This window comes from Notothenia rossii (assembly GCF_949606895.1).
Source record: "Notothenia rossii genome assembly, chromosome: 4".
NCBI lineage: Eukaryota > Metazoa > Chordata > Actinopteri > Perciformes > Nototheniidae > Notothenia > Notothenia rossii.
Window position 1 is genome coordinate 23,214,594 of NC_136902.1, and position 16,862 is coordinate 23,231,455.

General features: G+C 38.6%; 3 protein-coding genes across 6 annotated transcripts in view; 2 read left to right on the forward strand and 1 right to left on the reverse strand.

Moving 5' to 3' along the window:
• Window positions 1–7,080, forward strand: part of clstn1 (calsyntenin 1) — a 43,436-nt gene extending 36,356 nt beyond the window's left edge. For all 4 annotated transcript variants that reach the window (XM_079674845.1, XM_079674847.1, XM_079674846.1 and 1 more), the window contains 4 exons: window positions 104–249; window positions 767–902; window positions 1,768–1,952; window positions 3,663–7,080. In XM_079674845.1, the coding sequence (XP_079530971.1) occupies window positions 104–249; window positions 767–902; window positions 1,768–1,952; window positions 3,663–3,857 (662 nt within the window). In that variant the 3' untranslated portion in view covers window positions 3,858–7,080. The remainder of the gene's footprint in view (window positions 1–103; window positions 250–766; window positions 903–1,767; window positions 1,953–3,662) is intronic.
• A 1,007-nt stretch (window positions 7,081–8,087) lies between these two features.
• On the reverse strand, window positions 8,088–11,482 carry lzic (leucine zipper and CTNNBIP1 domain containing). Its single transcript, XM_079679718.1, has 7 exons — window positions 11,345–11,482; window positions 10,619–10,748; window positions 10,335–10,470; window positions 10,078–10,176; window positions 9,858–9,953; window positions 9,574–9,655; window positions 8,088–9,459 (listed from the first exon to the last, which is right to left on the reverse strand). Exons 2-7 carry the CDS (start codon window positions 10,717–10,719, stop codon window positions 9,404–9,406), a joined length of 570 nt encoding a protein of 189 aa, XP_079535844.1. The 5' UTR covers window positions 10,720–10,748; window positions 11,345–11,482; the 3' UTR covers window positions 8,088–9,403.
• A 45-nt stretch (window positions 11,483–11,527) lies between these two features.
• LOC307038333 (nicotinamide/nicotinic acid mononucleotide adenylyltransferase 1-like) lies at window positions 11,528–16,845 on the forward strand. The gene is made up of 5 exons (XM_079679717.1): window positions 11,528–11,650; window positions 12,564–12,703; window positions 13,579–13,762; window positions 14,475–14,596; window positions 15,477–16,845. Exons 2-5 carry the CDS (start codon window positions 12,589–12,591, stop codon window positions 15,869–15,871), a joined length of 816 nt encoding a protein of 271 aa, XP_079535843.1. The 5' UTR covers window positions 11,528–11,650; window positions 12,564–12,588; the 3' UTR covers window positions 15,872–16,845.
• The last annotated feature ends 17 nt before the right edge of the window (window positions 16,846–16,862 follow it).

Below are 16,862 nucleotides of genomic sequence, written 5' to 3' on the forward strand. Positions count from 1 at the left end.
AACATGCTTCCCTGCAACAATTCTCTACTCGCTTTTTCTGAGACGTTCTGATGACTGCTGATCATATTTCTCTTTGACACGAGCTCTCCTCTGGGTGTTTCAGGTGTGAACACCATGGCAAACTACGAGCAGGTCCTGCATCTCATCCGTTACAAGAACTGGCACACAGAGGCTCTCTTTGACAGGAAATTCAAACTGGTCTGCTCTGAACTCAACGGCCGCTACATCAGCAACGACTTCAAGGTCGAGGTACGACTGAGCATGCGTCAGCTACGTCACAAAACAGTGACACATTCACAAAGAGGAGTGCAAGCAGCAGTGATGGAAAATGACTAAGCACATTCAAGTACTCTAATTAAGTACAATTTTGACGGAGTCGCCCTTAACCATTTCCTACAGTTTGGAAGCAGATATTGTGTCAGTTAGTGATTTTTTCTGCACCATTTAAAGTATTGAACAGATAAATGCATCAATTATAATTCAGTGTAATCATGTTTAGATGATTCTGAAATGGGCCATTGTGCACAATGAGTGCTTGATAGTATAACTTGATGTAATACGTTGTAAATGCAGGACTTTGACTTGTAACGGAATATTTTACATTATGGTAAAGCTACTTATACAAACAAGTTGAATGAATACTAAATACTTCTTCCACCTCATGCACCGCTAATGTTCCAAAAAGCATTTATTTGGCTCGAGCTACATCTCAAATGGAGATTTGTCGGGAACTTTTTGTGAAAGATTGTGTTTGTATTCTTTCTAGGTTAATGTAATCCACACAGCCAATCCTGTGGAGCAGGCCAACAACGCCATGGTGCAGCCCAACTTCATCAACCCTGTGCATCACGCCTCTCTGGATCTGTCCGGGCACAACCTGGTCAACGCTCACCAGGCCTCAGGTACTGCAACATGGGAAACGTTAGGGTTCAGAATACAATACAGAACATTTCTGCCTTTGTCCTTTGCATGATACAAACAACACTGTGTCCACCGTTTCATTTACCTCTCCTAATGCATCCATTTTGTTGAAATGATCCTCCCTTTCAAGAAGACAAAAACAAATGAATTTCCGTTTCAGAGCCACTTAACAAATTCTGCTGCAACATGTAGAAATCCTTTACATCTCGACTGAAAACAACAAGATTTTGTTAAATAATAGTTGAACTTGATCACTATTGCTGACTGAACCGTCACCTTATAAGAGCATTCCACTCATGCGTTTAATGAATAACAAACGTAATAATCAACTAGTAATCTTTTCTCTGTGTTGTTGCTGTAGGAAACACATTTGGCCTCTGGTGTAACAAGCACTGCTCACGGATGGATTACAATCTATTAACCAGAAATAGGGCACGTAGGAAAACACTGGTTATTTCCCTTTTTTTTTTATGGCACAAGTTAAGGGATTACACTTGAGTGCTGTCTGTGACATCTGCACACGCGGTGGTCTGAGCACAACCTTTTATTTCCCGGCTGCAGTAATCCTCTGGGCTGTCAGGATCACTAAGCCTGCCACACAGAGAGGCCCCGTCCTGCTAATATGGGGTAAAGTGGAGAAGGTTGGAGGGAGACAGAAAAAAAGCGTGTTAATGAAAGACGCACACCTAGAGCTGCCGAAAGCATTCATCCGCAGTTTAGTAAGAATCCATTAACATCAGGGCTGACTCACTGGGAAACTGAAGCCCTTAAAACACTCCTCAGAGACGTGACTCCACAAATAAAAATGATCTAACCTTTTTATTCTGTGTGTTTGTTTCATCACAGTCGTTCCCAGCGCAGCCACCATTGTCATAGTGGTGTGCGTTAGCTTCCTGGTGTTTATGATCATCCTGGGCGTGTTCCGCGTCCGAGCCGCACACCAGGGCACCATGAGGGACCAGGAGAGCGGCAAGGAGAACGAGATGGACTGGGACGACTCAGCCCTCACCATCACCGTCAACCCCATGGAGGTACAAATACATTCTGTTAGAAAAATATCACTCGTCACCGGCTTGGTCTTCAATATCAGGATACATGTATTTATTATCCTTGCAAGAATGGAAGTAGTCACACAGAGCTGCGTGGGACAAATAGATCCCCGAATAGTGTCCTTGACATGCTTATATACAAGAGTGTTACAGTCACAATGCAGAATGCAGAATACCGGTTCAAAGCAGTATTCAATGTTTAGTTCAGATTAGCTAAGGCCTGCGTAAGCAATAAACATGACAGTCATATGCCTATCTCCATAGAGGCTGTGTCATCATGTTAATCGTTGTCACATAGCTATCATATGCCTAAAACAGTGTGTCCTGACGCTCTTCTAGGTAATCATACATCCTGTTACGTACACAGCTACGTAGGGCTTTTATTATCATGTTCTACTCTGATATTGGAAGAGTACTTTCAGTATTTTCTAAACACATTCAAAAAAATGTGGTTATTAGCCTGAGCAAAGGAGAAGAGAATTTCACTTCTTAACAAAATGTGGTCGGGTTACAGCTTTCTACCTGCCAACGCTCGGGCTGATGCTGTGACTGTGGCCTAGTTTCATCTGAGCTTTTGTGATTGGCAGCCCTGTGGGCATGGGGGAAGAGACTTTGTGGAAGATATTTATGGAGCATTATCTCGCTAATAAAAGTTGCAGTAGCACGTGTTTTAGTCATTAAGAAGTAGACTTTGAGGCACAATGTAATGGATAGAATGATGACACATTGCCATTTAGATTCGTTCCCTCTAACCCTCGCTTTCACTTTGCATTTTTGTCTGGTTCTTTATCCTGAGAAGATGAAGGCTCCGTTTACAGCTTGAAGCCGTTGAAAACAAAATGCAGTATCGCCAACTATTTTCCAAAAATCGTCATGGTACTCTTTGACTACTGTCTTCTAATCTAGAGGAATGCGTCTGCAGTATTTACAGCTGCTTTAGGGAAATTGAACTGTCAGCCTGAATCACATCACTGGTTGCCGTAGAACAGCATCCCTGTTTAGTGAGACTCGCACATTTGTACAAGTGAGCCCCAAATTAAACTCTGCTGTGGGGAATCTAGCCTTTTTCAACTGCAGTAAATGATGAGAACAATCCAAAGGTATCTTACACTGTGTTCAGTGAGAACCAGAAATGCTGAATTTAGCATAAGAAATGTTCTTTCTTTTGTCCTAAGCATTACAAAGTAGTCAGGTTGAGATCAAATGCATGTTTTATTACTGATATTTATGTGCCTTTCTTAGACGGCTAGTTGTAGTATGCAGTTATCAGTTAATACAAGAAAACAAGGTTGGGTTATGAAATAAAAAACTGTTTAAAAATAATGATGGTATTACATCATGTCAACGTGAATGCACTTGGGGAAAAGGCGGGACACCCTGACATGTTTGATGGATTGTGTTTTTAGCACTGTCAGAAAAGATTGATAGCCTTTAGACGGCCTGGGATAATTTCACTTCAAAGGAAGAGGGTCTCAATATTTTATTAAAATAATTGCCTCAATTACTTTCTAAGAATTGCATATTCGACACATTTAGAGCAGGATGTTAGGATGTGCCTGTTCCTAAGTCAGTTGGTACTGGTGTAAATGTGTGAATCTACATCCAGGCAGGCAGCGGTTTTGATCTATAAATATATCTATTCTCGTGTCTCTTCACTAACAACCCCACCCTCTTCCTCTGTCTTCAACACAGACTTACGAGGACCAGCACAGCAGCGAGGAGGAGGAGGAAGAGGAGGAGGAGAGCGAGGACGGAGAGGAGGAAGATGACATCACGAGTGCTGAGTCAGAGAGCAGCGAAGACGAGGAGGGGGCAGAGCCGGAGGACCAGCAGGCGGCCAGCAGACAGCAGCAGCTGGAGTGGGACGACTCCACCCTCACCTACTAAACACACACACACACACACACACACACACACACACACACACACACACACACACACACACACACACACACACACACACACACACACACACACACACACATATATAACACTAAACACAAGCTCACACACACATCACAAACACATCACCGACTCACACTCACTCACATCCACACACACACACCCCCCTACAAGGAGCCATGATGTAAAAAAAGAAAAAAGAAAAGCTAAAGAAAAATTCCCTTCTGCGTATATATGGTCAAGGCTTTCCTGTTGTTATCTTAGTGGTGGTACTCAGTGTAGTGTAGTCATCACGGATTGCTGATTTTTACTGTTTATTTTTGTATTTATTATATTTTAATTCCCAGGAAAGCTTGGCCTACATTTGTTCTGAACTGTGTGAGGAAGCCAACCCTGCACTTTTTTTGTTTTCTCTCAGACGTAAAGCGATCATATGGAGACTTTTTTCCCCCCTAATGTATATTCTTTGCATAATGCTTTTAGATTTGTTCGCCGCTAATCTCACGTATAAGCTTGACCTGAGTTCTCTTGATTTGTAGTCCGCAGCGAAACAAAACAATGCTTTCAACGAGCAGACCGCATTTTCTTTAATTTTTTTTAATTCTTTTAGTGCATGAGCATATTTGAGAAGTCATATGTGTAGAGGAATACATTGCTTTTTAAAGATTTTGTAAATATAAAGAAACCATGTAATTAGTCGATGTGTTAGTGAAGGCCTACTCAACGGGGTCCAATATCTAAAATGACGCAGTTCGTAATGTAGAATATTTGTGTCACACAGGCTGTAGCATGTTGCTAAATCTCCGCGAAAGCTGTTCCATCATGCTTGTATAAAAATGTCTGCTTCTTGATGAGAAACCCAGGACTGTTGAGCGGAGGTTTCCATGACAAAGTGGTAGCCATTTTGTCTTTTTTTGCAAAGAGGAAAATCATTTATTTCTGTTTCTGGTAGGCAGGACTGGTGGATGGTTTCATACATGGTTTTCATACATTGCCCTCCTTTGCTTGCACAGGTAGCAATGCTCTACTCCGGGCGTCAGTGTATTTCATTCCCAAAAGATCTCACTGTTGTACAGAAGGGATTTTTCTTTTTGTTCAGAGTAATAATACTTGGAGAAAAGCTAATGTACAAATGGACATGTAGTGTAAAACGGTACAAACACAAGGCCAGCAGGTACTGTGGGCGGTTTTAAATATGGGTACAAACTTTTATCTGCCAGTGTATTTGGACTCAGCTGCTATAAAAGCTGAGTCTGTTACCCTGTCCTGCTGCGCTGACTGAAGTAGGGAGGAAATAAACCTTTAAACTCCTGAAAGAGCAGAGACTGAGCTTTAGTGCAGCTTGGATGTGTGGTGCAGTCGCTGGCTTTTATTTGGAGGGGAGAAATGAAATGAAAGTACATTTCAGGATGTTGTTGCAATTTTATTTTTCACGTCTCGCGGCTTCTTAACCTGATATAATAAAACATATTTTTAAACCGGTTTCCTATAGCAAAAACTGTACAGTCTTTATCTTAGGACTTACATCTGAGGTTATAACTGCATAAACTACAAAAGGAAAACATTTAAAAATTGATCTTCTTGTTTGAATCTTAAAAGGAATTATTTTGGTCGTAGACCACCAGATTTTATCGTACATGAAACTGTACTGTAGAGTTGTTTACAGATATTTGTTTACATTTGGTAAACTTGTTTTCCTTCTGGTATTAGTATAAAGCTTATACAATTGATTGGGAAAAGATGTCCAACCTCTATCTCCTCCCAGACACTGTTGTCCATCACTGTTGTATACATCTTTCACACAACCAGATACAAATATTCCCTCACGCTTAGTGTTTGTTTTCAAGTTAAAATGTTAACCTTTCCCAAACCTGCATTAAGTAAAGCGGAACAAATTTGGGAGCTTCAAAGTGAATGGAACGTGGCATTATCCGGCTGAAATATGTTTGTGATTTGAGTCTCGTATTTTGCATGCACATCTATTTTTGGAGGCCACAATTGAACTCAAACACATTCGAGGCTCTTTTTCTTAAAGACGGTTTCCCGGCTTCTGTTGAGGGTTTGAGTCACACAGTTCTTTTTCTTAAGCTGAAATAATTTAGCATTTTAAAAGTTCTGTGTTGGAAATGTAGTAACAGTCTCCCCTCCATGATGACTTGGACTTTAGATAAAAAGGTGGCCAGGTCAGAGCCGGCTGAGATGGGAGTGCCTTTTTCCGATCATAGCGCAATTAGCAGGTCTAACAAAAGAAACACTCATCCGTGCTCTTTTTATTTGTGGCCATTTTTGTTTTTTATTTGTATTTGTTTAATGCTAGATTTCTTACAGAGCTGGGGATTATATTTTGTTTCCGTTTGTTGTAACGATAGTCCACTGCTAGGTTTATTAAAGTGAAAAAATGTTTTACATAGATGTCATGTGTCCATGTTGTGTAGAGGAAGTAGATCCATATTGTATCTTCTATAGAAATTGTACTAAATCATTGACGGAGTCCACCTTTAAAAAGATGTACAGTACATTATGAAATTGCTTTGGCAGCATACATGAGTATACTGTAACTGGCCTATTTGTGTATAGTGGAAGGTCATTTTGAACAGTGTCCTATTGCCTGAGTGGTTGGGAAATGATTTTGAGGGCAGCATGAAATTCACAAGAACAAGAGCCCGTCTCAATTCTCTGTCTCATTTCGTCAAACACTTAATGTCCACATTTCATCTACAATTCTAAAGTACAATACCATGGGTCACTGATATGTGCACACTGACACCCGGTGATGCCACCATGTCCAGTTTTCTGGGTTTAATGCTTTCCGATCAGCCCTCGAGTTAAGTGTAACTTGGTTGATTTGAATGTCACTGCCTAACAAACTGCAATGCAGCCATACTGTAATAACACTCAGATTTAAGGGGAATTTACTTTGCATGAACCACAAGTTTGTGTACGTTCCATGTGGGGTTGTGCGACAATAGACACACTACTGATTCTCAGATTGTCTGTTTCACACGTCCACAACACTCCAGATATATATATTTTTCTTTTCTTTTAAAAATGTGCTCAAAATGAAAGGTGACAATGTTTTCAGAACGGTTGAATGCTTCCTTTGTGCTTGTTGGAGCTGCTCTCACTTTTCTACACGTTGAAAGGCAAATTGTAGTGAAGTTGATGCTTGCTCGTGAACAAAAATAAAGGATGATGAGATGGGGTATAACTTCTGTCTGTACTCGTTTTTCTTCTATCATCAAACTTTAAAGGTCACCTTTAAGCAAAATCCACTTTTTCATGTCTTTATACATAAACATGTGTCCCCTGTGTCAAGAGATTTGGAAAGTTTCAGGAAAAAAATATTCTCATTTTATTTTTTTTACCTGATCATCTATATAAAAACCTTTCTGAAAATGAGCTGATCAGATTAGCCAATAAACGACCAAGGTAACACCCGCCCACCTTATCACCTGAATCTCCTAGAGCACCATTGTGTTTTTTTAAACCAAACACTTCACAGAGGGGGGTGGGGAGTGGCAGCTTGTTACCATCTAAAGCTACAGAATCTGCACTTTTAGAACAGGGCTGAGGGGTTTATGGCATGCTAAATATATATATATATATATATATATATATATATATATATATATATATATATATATATATATATTATAGGTCTCAGATACAAATAAAATATCTGAAGTGTTTTAGCATGCATATATAGTGTGTGTGTATATATATATATATGTGTATATATATATGTGTGTATATATACATATATATGTGTGTATATATATATATATATATATATATGTATGTATGTATATAGTTGAAAAATAGTCTAATAGGGGACCTTTAAGTGTGTTATTCTCATTGCTGGTGGTACACACCCTGCCTGAGCTGAAGTGTTTACATCTACAGCATTAGCGTCCTCTGGTGGTGGAAATGAATGTATCTTCCTTGGCTCTTTGTTACACGCTTTTACCAAGTTTACTGAAAGTCAGACCCGTTTTTCCTGCTGACATCAGACAAACAAACATAACCTCTTGAAGGTAATGAAAACAATTCAACAAACTTTTTTTTTTGCTGTTTTTTTTCTTCATGCTCACATTCAAACACACATGTCTTAAAAGCTGAATATCAACCATGTTTGATGCTGTAAACATTTAAATAGATTCAAAATTAAAATACAATGCAACATTGAAGTTGATTCCTGCAAACATATTACAACACTTGTCAATTGAAGCACACTTTATCATTTTTGATAATCAATGAATACATAGAGGGTGGACAACATAATAGAAAACTCCTGACACCAAATACATATCCTGAAGCTTTTAAAGTGTAGTCCTGGATTTGAAATGTGTGAACATATCCTATTCTTTTATTTAGATTTTTAAGATTGTCCTGTAGTTATAAGGTGAACATCTAGTGCATTCAGCCCCATGGTATTTACATCTGAATCACTCATGTTTAGTGATTGAACAGTTGCTTTTATTTCATTCTGGTTAGCCTTTCTTGTTTCTAACTCTCTTGGGTCTCTAACATTTTAAGAGGACCACAAATACAACAGTTCAGGCTTCATCTGGTACTCTAAATGTAAATGTTACTGGCTGTTCCTCACAGACTGTTAATCAGGCTGAATCACTCTCATGGGTTGGATGTTGAAACCATCACAAGGTCCACGACAATGTTTCACAGATGGCGACTAATCCATCCGGGGTATTCCAATCACAGCGCAGGCCAACTAGCCAAAGTCTCATCTGATCATATTTGTTCAGTCCAGATTGGTGCTCATTTCACTGAGTTATGCATCACAAGACTGTGTTTGCACTGGATGGATGCAGTCTCAATGCAGGCTTATAGTAAGTATATTTTGCTGAGACACAAAGATTAAAATCTGAAGTAGTGACTGCAGTGTTTACTAATCATTCTGATTCTCATTCTATTTCTGTCAGAGAGCCGTTACTCATTAAAGCCATAAGCCTTTGTTATTATCATATCTTGCATGTGTTGTCTATTATTTAGTATTTTAATGATTCTAAACCCTTTGTGATTCAGGTACTGACTTGTGGAGGTGATTGTCAGATGTTTTGGTAGAAAAGTGTTAGTTACTTTGTTGTTTTGTCCAAATCCCTGTAAACAGCACAGTTTAGTTAAAATAAAATGACACATTGAATAATTGCAGAACTTGAGATCAACAATCTTAAAAACAACAATGTTCAGATTTTAAGGAAGGATAGACTTAGCATTAGCGTAAGAAATACAAATCACAGCCGAGTTTTTCTCTTCAACTGCCTTGACTATCCTTTACATTCATACAATCAAAATCACACTCGTACCTCAAATACATTTTTACACCCCTCCAAAAAAATAAAAGACATCTAAAAACGTTGAGGTGTATAAAACAACACTGGTTAAAAGTGTTAGCTTCTACAGCAACACCTAGAAGTGCACTGATTGTTTACAGGATCAACGATCAATTGGCACTTTTCGTTGTTAGTTAAAAACAAAGTCACTGAGTTAAAAATTAACATTTGGTAAAATTATTATGCCTTGGTTTTCACACCAGAGCTAGCTAAAGCCATTATTTTGTCTTCAGAGCCTGAAAGAGAAAACAAAACAAGGTTGTAGATATAGGAATGTTCATCAATAAACTTCCACGATTGACCATTTTAAGGATTGGGTTATATTAATGAAATCACACGTTTATTCTCACCTAAGTTTGCCGTCACTTTTTCAAACTGGCTTAGAATAGCTGTAGCGTTCTCAGTGAGAAAAGTCTCATCATCTGCAGTGAGCTGTAAAGAAACAGACACAAAAGAAAAATGCATTTTGGGTAGTGCTCCTTCTGAAGTGAGGTGTAGGGGTGTTGTAGCAACTAGTGTGACAGTCTGGTGATACAAGACTAAAATAGGTTATGTGGACTCATGAGCACAAGCCTCTGAATCACCCGTGAACCTGTGGAAAAACATCACATCTCTGCTGGGAGCGTTTCCTCACCTTCTCTCCAAGTTTTCTCAAGGCTGTGAGGATTTCCATTTTCTGCTGCGTGTGCACATCCCGCGACAGTTTCCCCACCATCACATCTCGATCCATCTGCACAGAATACCACACACTAGTACCACAATTTTCAGGCCAAGCAACAGCAATCAAACACTAAGGAGTGTTCGAGCAGTTGAAATAAACATAAACTATTGTGCATCACACAAACAATGCAAACCTCTGCTAGTCGGATTCTCAGCTGTCCTGGCTGCTTCTTAGCAAAGAGCCGGATCACCTCTGGGGTTTTGAAAGCTTGGCTGATGGCAGCCTGGGTTGCCTGATGAACACAGAAACATTTTTGAAACTGTAAGGCTTCACAAATGTTTAACATATGTTTAAACAGAAATATTTTATAAGCTACTTTCTATAAATGTTGACGTCTTTAAGTGTTTCTTAATACACACTAGCTGCACAGAATCTATTGGTTGTTCATACCAGCTGCATTCCACTGAGCTCATCCACAAGTGTCATGTCTCCTGTCATGATCTTCTTCAGGGAGTCATTAAATTCACTCAACTGTTCCAGGGTTTCTTTTTTTGTCTCCTCATACTCTTCTTCATCCAGTTCTTCTCTGGAATTAAAACAAGGACCAGAGATATTGGGGAAATGTGTAGAGGTACTTTCTGACATAGACTAGATCAATATTAGACACAGATAGGAGTCACATTTGGTAAACCCGTAACAGCTTAATAGTGAGTTTGAATCATCATTAATTTCACCTGCATTCCTCCAGATCCTGAAGCTGCTGCATCAGTCTGTCAAGTTGCTCCTCCATATTTTGCCTCAACTTTCCAGTTTCTGATTTCCCTCGAGAAGCCATGCTTGGTTAAAAAAAAAACTTGATGTTACCTATAGAGAATGCAAACAAAGAATAAAGCAGTCAACACGCGTACAACTTCATTTTGTATTAGTAACACAGTATGGTAGCATATCTATGTTCCCAAGCTCAATATCATTTTACATACTCTCAACAACATATGACCTAGATCAAAGGTCATCCACAGCTTATAACCCACTGATGTTATTCTCCTCAATACGCCCTAAAATGTGCAGACAAGACAGTTTCTTGATTGTTTGTATCCCCACCATGGTCGAACAGATTTTTACAATTGAAGTTGCATTTGAAACATCTAAACCCCCCCGTTTTTAGACAAAAGGAACTGCGAAGATAATTCTCTTACTATTTAATACTGAAAAACACACTTGCTCTAGGTACTTAGCGACAGATCCTTTAAGTCCACCTAGCATTCTATAAATATGTAATCAGAATGACGTTGTTGGGAGTCAGCATTTAAACAAAATTGTTCAACATTTAGCGAGACATTAACTATATTGTCAAACTGTGGATGAGTGTAATTGCTGGAATATCAGACCTTGCTATATAACACTCAACGTTGTTTACTTATCTGAATAGCAAGCTAGCATGCTAAAAGAAAACATCTCACCGAAACAGTTGTAAATCAGTCCTGCGATGAGTTAAATATGTACACCAGCTTGACGAATAAACAACACAATTGTCTCTTGAATTTCATCGAAAAATATATTCTTGATGTTTGACGTTTCAGAATATGTAGTGTTTAACGAGTCGCTTGTTGGTGTCTGTGTGTTTGTGCTTGTGAACGCAGCTCGGCAGTGTGGGTGCGGCTGTTTGCTTCCTGGTCGATGTGACCAATCAGATCTCTCGTTGTATTATCCATACAGGAAGCCGTCCCTACGTCACAGCAGCCCAGCTGACTGCGCTGTTTCTCCTGGTAGTATTGAATATTTACAATACTTCTCTATATGTTGTAAAAAAACACGCCTCCTTTGTTGTCTTAGCTAAGCCTTGATTTCATGAGTTGTATGCTTGAGCAGCCTGTACCAAATGGAAGGTTTACGTTGCCTATTATATAATACTTTATAAAGCTAACGAATTAATGGCGTTGCTAACGACAATGCTAACCTAAGTTTACTCACCGCATTGGTTTCACTTTCAAATTATACTATAAAGTTATTCACTTATATAGCGAATACAGGACGTCCATTTCTTTGATTACACCTTCATAACCTTCTCTAAAATGAATGGTGTCTACCTTTTGGATAAAAAGGGGTCCGACATTTGTGGGCTTTTTAGACCAAAACAATCGAGGCACCTCAACCCATGCTCTTTGTGGGAACATAAAAACATACAGAAGTAATATTCTTTAATCTGTAATATTGTGCTGTTCCTAAAGTCAAATAAATATAACTTAAAATAGTATATTTAATTCACCGTTAGGTATTTTCTACAGGAGAATTTAATTTGATTTGTATCCTTCCATCTTTTGTTCTATACAAGCTGAAACCTAGCTAATTTGTATTAATATTCAATAATTGGTTGGTCTTTTACATACCTTCTGTTGTTTGTTTTTAACAAACATACATTTTTTCTATTAAACTTCATATAATTTCATTCGTCTTTCGTATATTTTCCTTAAGAGCTTGTTTACAAGATTCAAGATACAAGGCTTTATTGTCATTTGCACATTAGCTACAGTGTATATATGGCAATGAAAAACGTAGGTCCCAGGCTCCTCCAACAGTGCAAAGACCAGAAAGCCAGAGGGATATTTAAAATATAGTCCTCGAAAAGCAATAAACTTGCTAACTACTGTCTGTGATTTCTTCTCAATATTGTTGTTATAGTGTAAACACAGCCACAGTATGAGACATGGATGGCCAGCATTTAACCAAAGTGGTCCTGCTGGCATGTGGGTCCTTCAACCCCATCACCAACATGCACCTGAGGATGTTTGAACTGGCTCGAGACCATCTGGAGGACACAGGTGGAGTGAAATGAGAAATAGACATTTTAGAGATATCAGAGGCTAATACCTCAAAATCTGAGCTAGAAACAGTGGTGGAGGAAGTATTTAGATCCTTAACTTAAGCAAACACAGCAATGTGTAAGTACTCCTATACCTCAAATACATTATGTCCTGCATTAGTGAAATTACTTTAAGTAAAAAAATACACTGTTATTAGCAGCAACATATATAGGCCTGCTTAAAATGTAACACATTCAATTACTAGTGCCTACATGTATAATCGTGCTATTTTTGAGTGTTTGTTAAGTAACTGCTAACAGCTCTGTCAAAAAATGTAGTTGATTTAAAGTAAATTACACACCACTGAAATATATTTGAATACACATTTTAAGTAGAAAATATTAAAATACTCATGTACCTCAACATTTTTCACACAAGTACAGCACCTGTGTACTATCTGTACTTACATTTCACCATTGCTTTACTCTGTTAAACCATCATGATATAAGGATGAACAGTAACTCTAATATTTCTCAAAATTGCAATAGGGACAAGTGCAATATTAGTTTAAGTAAAACAAATATATATTAATATATAAAATATTGTGGTGCCGTTGAAATGTTCTGTACAAATTGTATACTAAAGAAAGATATTTCTTTAGTACATACTGTCCCAAGAAATCATATCATAATCATTGCAAAATAACCTTCTAATAAAATGAGGAAAGTTAGGAAAATATTTTCATTCCCATCAATTGCAATTGTAATATCAGCCAAAATAATCGCAATAGGATATATTTTTAATCAATAATTAATTCACAAATGAACAGTTTACTACATCTGCTGTGCCATTTCTGTTTACCATGTGCTCACACCACTTCTTTAATGCTCCAGGTCAGTACAGGGTTGTGAAAGGCATCATCTCTCCGGTGGGTGATGCCTATAAGAAGAAGGGTTTGATTGAGGCCCGTCACCGCCTGGAGATGGCCAAATTGTCAACAGACAGCTCGGACTGGATCACAGTTGATCCCTGGGAGAGCTTGCAGCCAGAGTGGGTGGAGACAGCCAAAGTTGTTAGGTAGGTTGACAATTCTCATGTCTTGTTATTGTAAGTGCGTATTTCTGCTGCGTGTGCAGAAATCCGCCAAAATGACACATCCTCACAGACATTTTTGACGTCCTCAACCAGAGTTTCCTTGCTTGCAGTTTTCTGTTTTCCTCTAATTCTTCTTTGTCAGTCACCTCAAGCCACCCATTCATCAAAACAGTAACAACGATGTAATGACTAATGATTTACAAGCAGTGCCTGTAGCAGTTTAGGATTTGATGTGATCGTTACTCTTGTTTTGAGTCATCCCTGCTGTTCATCGTTCAACCCTCGCAACGGTATTCCGATCACAAAGTTGTTCATGTTCAGTGTCACACAGGGTTTCCTTTCACTTCATGAATGCATGCTTGAAGCTTATTGTTACTCTTGGGTTGAAAATGACATCTTTAAATGTGCATTTATAAGTATTTAAATCAAACTTCTGACCTGTTATGTGACATTATTGCTTATTATGGCCCAATAAATGACATGTGTACATAAGCAGGAGGAGTGATTCTCACCAACTTCCAGGGTGCATGCATGAACAAGGGAAAAAGTCTCAAGAGGGAAACTTTTAGTATGCAGAACTGGCTGGATACTAACTGTAAAAATGACTCATACGTCCTGTATTTGAAACTGTTTGCAATGCGGTTATCTCCCAAACATCTTTCCATGCTATATTATTTTGTCTGGACCCACTTAGGCATTACTATAAGGAAATGCTTGAGGCAGAGCAGAATACCGATGATGTGGACACGGTCAAGTACGCCAAAAAGAGACGTATGGAGGAGAATCATTTTGGAGCTTCGTCTCATCAAAAGAAAGGTAGGAAAATTACGATTGTATAACTTAAATGTTGCTCTTTTCAACCCATTCCTTTTCCAATTCCTTATTCCAGACAAGACTGATCCTGCCTCCCCTTTATTCATCCTTTATCCAGTACAACTCATGGGAACAGAGAACAATGGGGTCGGGGTGTGTGATGGGAGACACCTGATCACACCCACTACAGTTAAGACAGGCAAGACAGCCTCAGTGAATCACAGACACACAAACTGTCTTGTTATCCATTTATTCTTCACACTTGTGACAATTCTCAGGTTAAGTTATAGAAACATTGCTCCCTGCCTTCTGGTGACGTTTAAAGATTGAATATACAACATGTATACTGCACTATATAATATGTAAGAATAGATTCATTAAAATCCCTTTGAATATTTCCAGAAGAAGCAGGAAATCTTCTTTCCAGGAAGTCTAGACTTTGCTTGTGGGTTTTCCCTCGGCATTCGGTGTAGCTGTTATCTTGTCAGGGTAGGAACAGTAACCTTTTTCAGTTGAACCAACTCTGTACAGTGAAAATAAAAAAATATATGAATATATATGGTTAATCTGGAAGAGAGGTCATTGAAAACGGGCAACTGTGCCAATGACGTCCATCATAACTAAACAAAAATATGATATAAGGCTGACAACATCAAAAATATTGCTTGTTAAATCTTCTTTAGGTAAAGCTGACTTTATAAACACATGTTTTCCAAGCTTCAATTCCATTTTAATATGCTGTTGTGTTGGATTATACAATCATTTTATGGTCTCTTTTAATTAGTTTTTTGTCAATGCAATCTTCCAATCCCTAAGAATCTTTGTACAACCAACAAACAAGTAAGTCATTAATATAAATGTTTTTTTCTCTGTTCATGCACAGACGGCCTTCAGATGATGTTTCTGTGTGGGGCCGATGTTCTGGAGTCCTTCGGAGTCCCCAACCTGTGGAAGCAGGAGGATATCGATGAAATTGTCGGCCGCTACGGTATGGTTTGCATCACCCGCAGCGGCAGTGACCCCCACAAGTTCATCCACCAGTCAGACAAGCTGTGGCAGTATCGCCAGAACATCCACGTAGTCCGCGAGTGGGTGACCAATGAGATCTCAGCCACTCAGGTGCGGCGGTCGCTGCGTCGAGGTCGGAGCGTCAGGTACCTGCTGCCTGACGGCGTGGTTCACTACATACAAGAACATGCGCTGTACAGCGCTGAGAGCGAGCAGAGAAATGCAGGCGTAGTACTGGCACCTATTCAGAAGAACACAGAAGTCTCCTAAAGCTGAGGACGTTTACTGTTGCAAAACACAGAGAAGATAGCTCTCTACATCAAGTGCTGTATGTTTACTGTGAATCAAAATTGGATAAGCAATACAGGCAGTTTTGTTTAACTTCCAAAAGTGCCTACTACTATACAGAGCAATAATTTTTACTATTAGGCGTTTTGTTTTTATAAGTGTGCATAGACACAACAGGGTGAAGTGACTGAAGTAAATTACTCACAAGCAGAATAACTGAAACGTTGGCTGGGAGGTCATCTAAATGTCAATGCTGTTGTTGAAAATAGATCCAGTTCGTGGTTATTGAATTAGGGATTCACCATTTTGTGTGAAGTAGTCAGCATACAGTAAATCACAGACACACAAACTGTGTTGTTATCCATTTATTCTTCACACTTGCGACAATTCTCAGGTTAAGTTATAGAAACATTGCTTCCTGCCTTCTGGTGACTTTTAAAGATTGAATATATAACATTTATACTTCACTATATAATATGTAAGAATAGATTAATTAAAATCCCTTTGAATATGTACAGAAGAAGCAGGACATCTTCTTTAAAGGAAGTCTAGACTTTGTGGGTTTTCCCTTGACATTCTGTGTAGCTGTATTCTTGTCAGGGTAGGAACAGTAACCTTTTTCAGTTGAAACAACGCTGTTCAGTGAAAATAAAAAAATATATGAATATATATGATTAATCTGGTAGAGAGGTCATTGAAAACGGGCAACTGTGCCAATGAAATATGATGAAAATGAAGTATGATTAAGAACAAATTCATTTTAAAAGTTGAACTTACTTTATCTCAATGCTTCAATATACTCTCTGAACCTGTCAAATGTTTTGTACCTAGAGCAGGATTTGGTTTATTCACTCCTTCATTCTTTGAACATGTTTATTTTTCAGTGCTCCCAGTTTGAAAGTAAATGTGTGATTTGTATTGACTTGAAATGAAATAAACAACTCTTTCGGTTTTAAGACTTGGAGGCTATTTG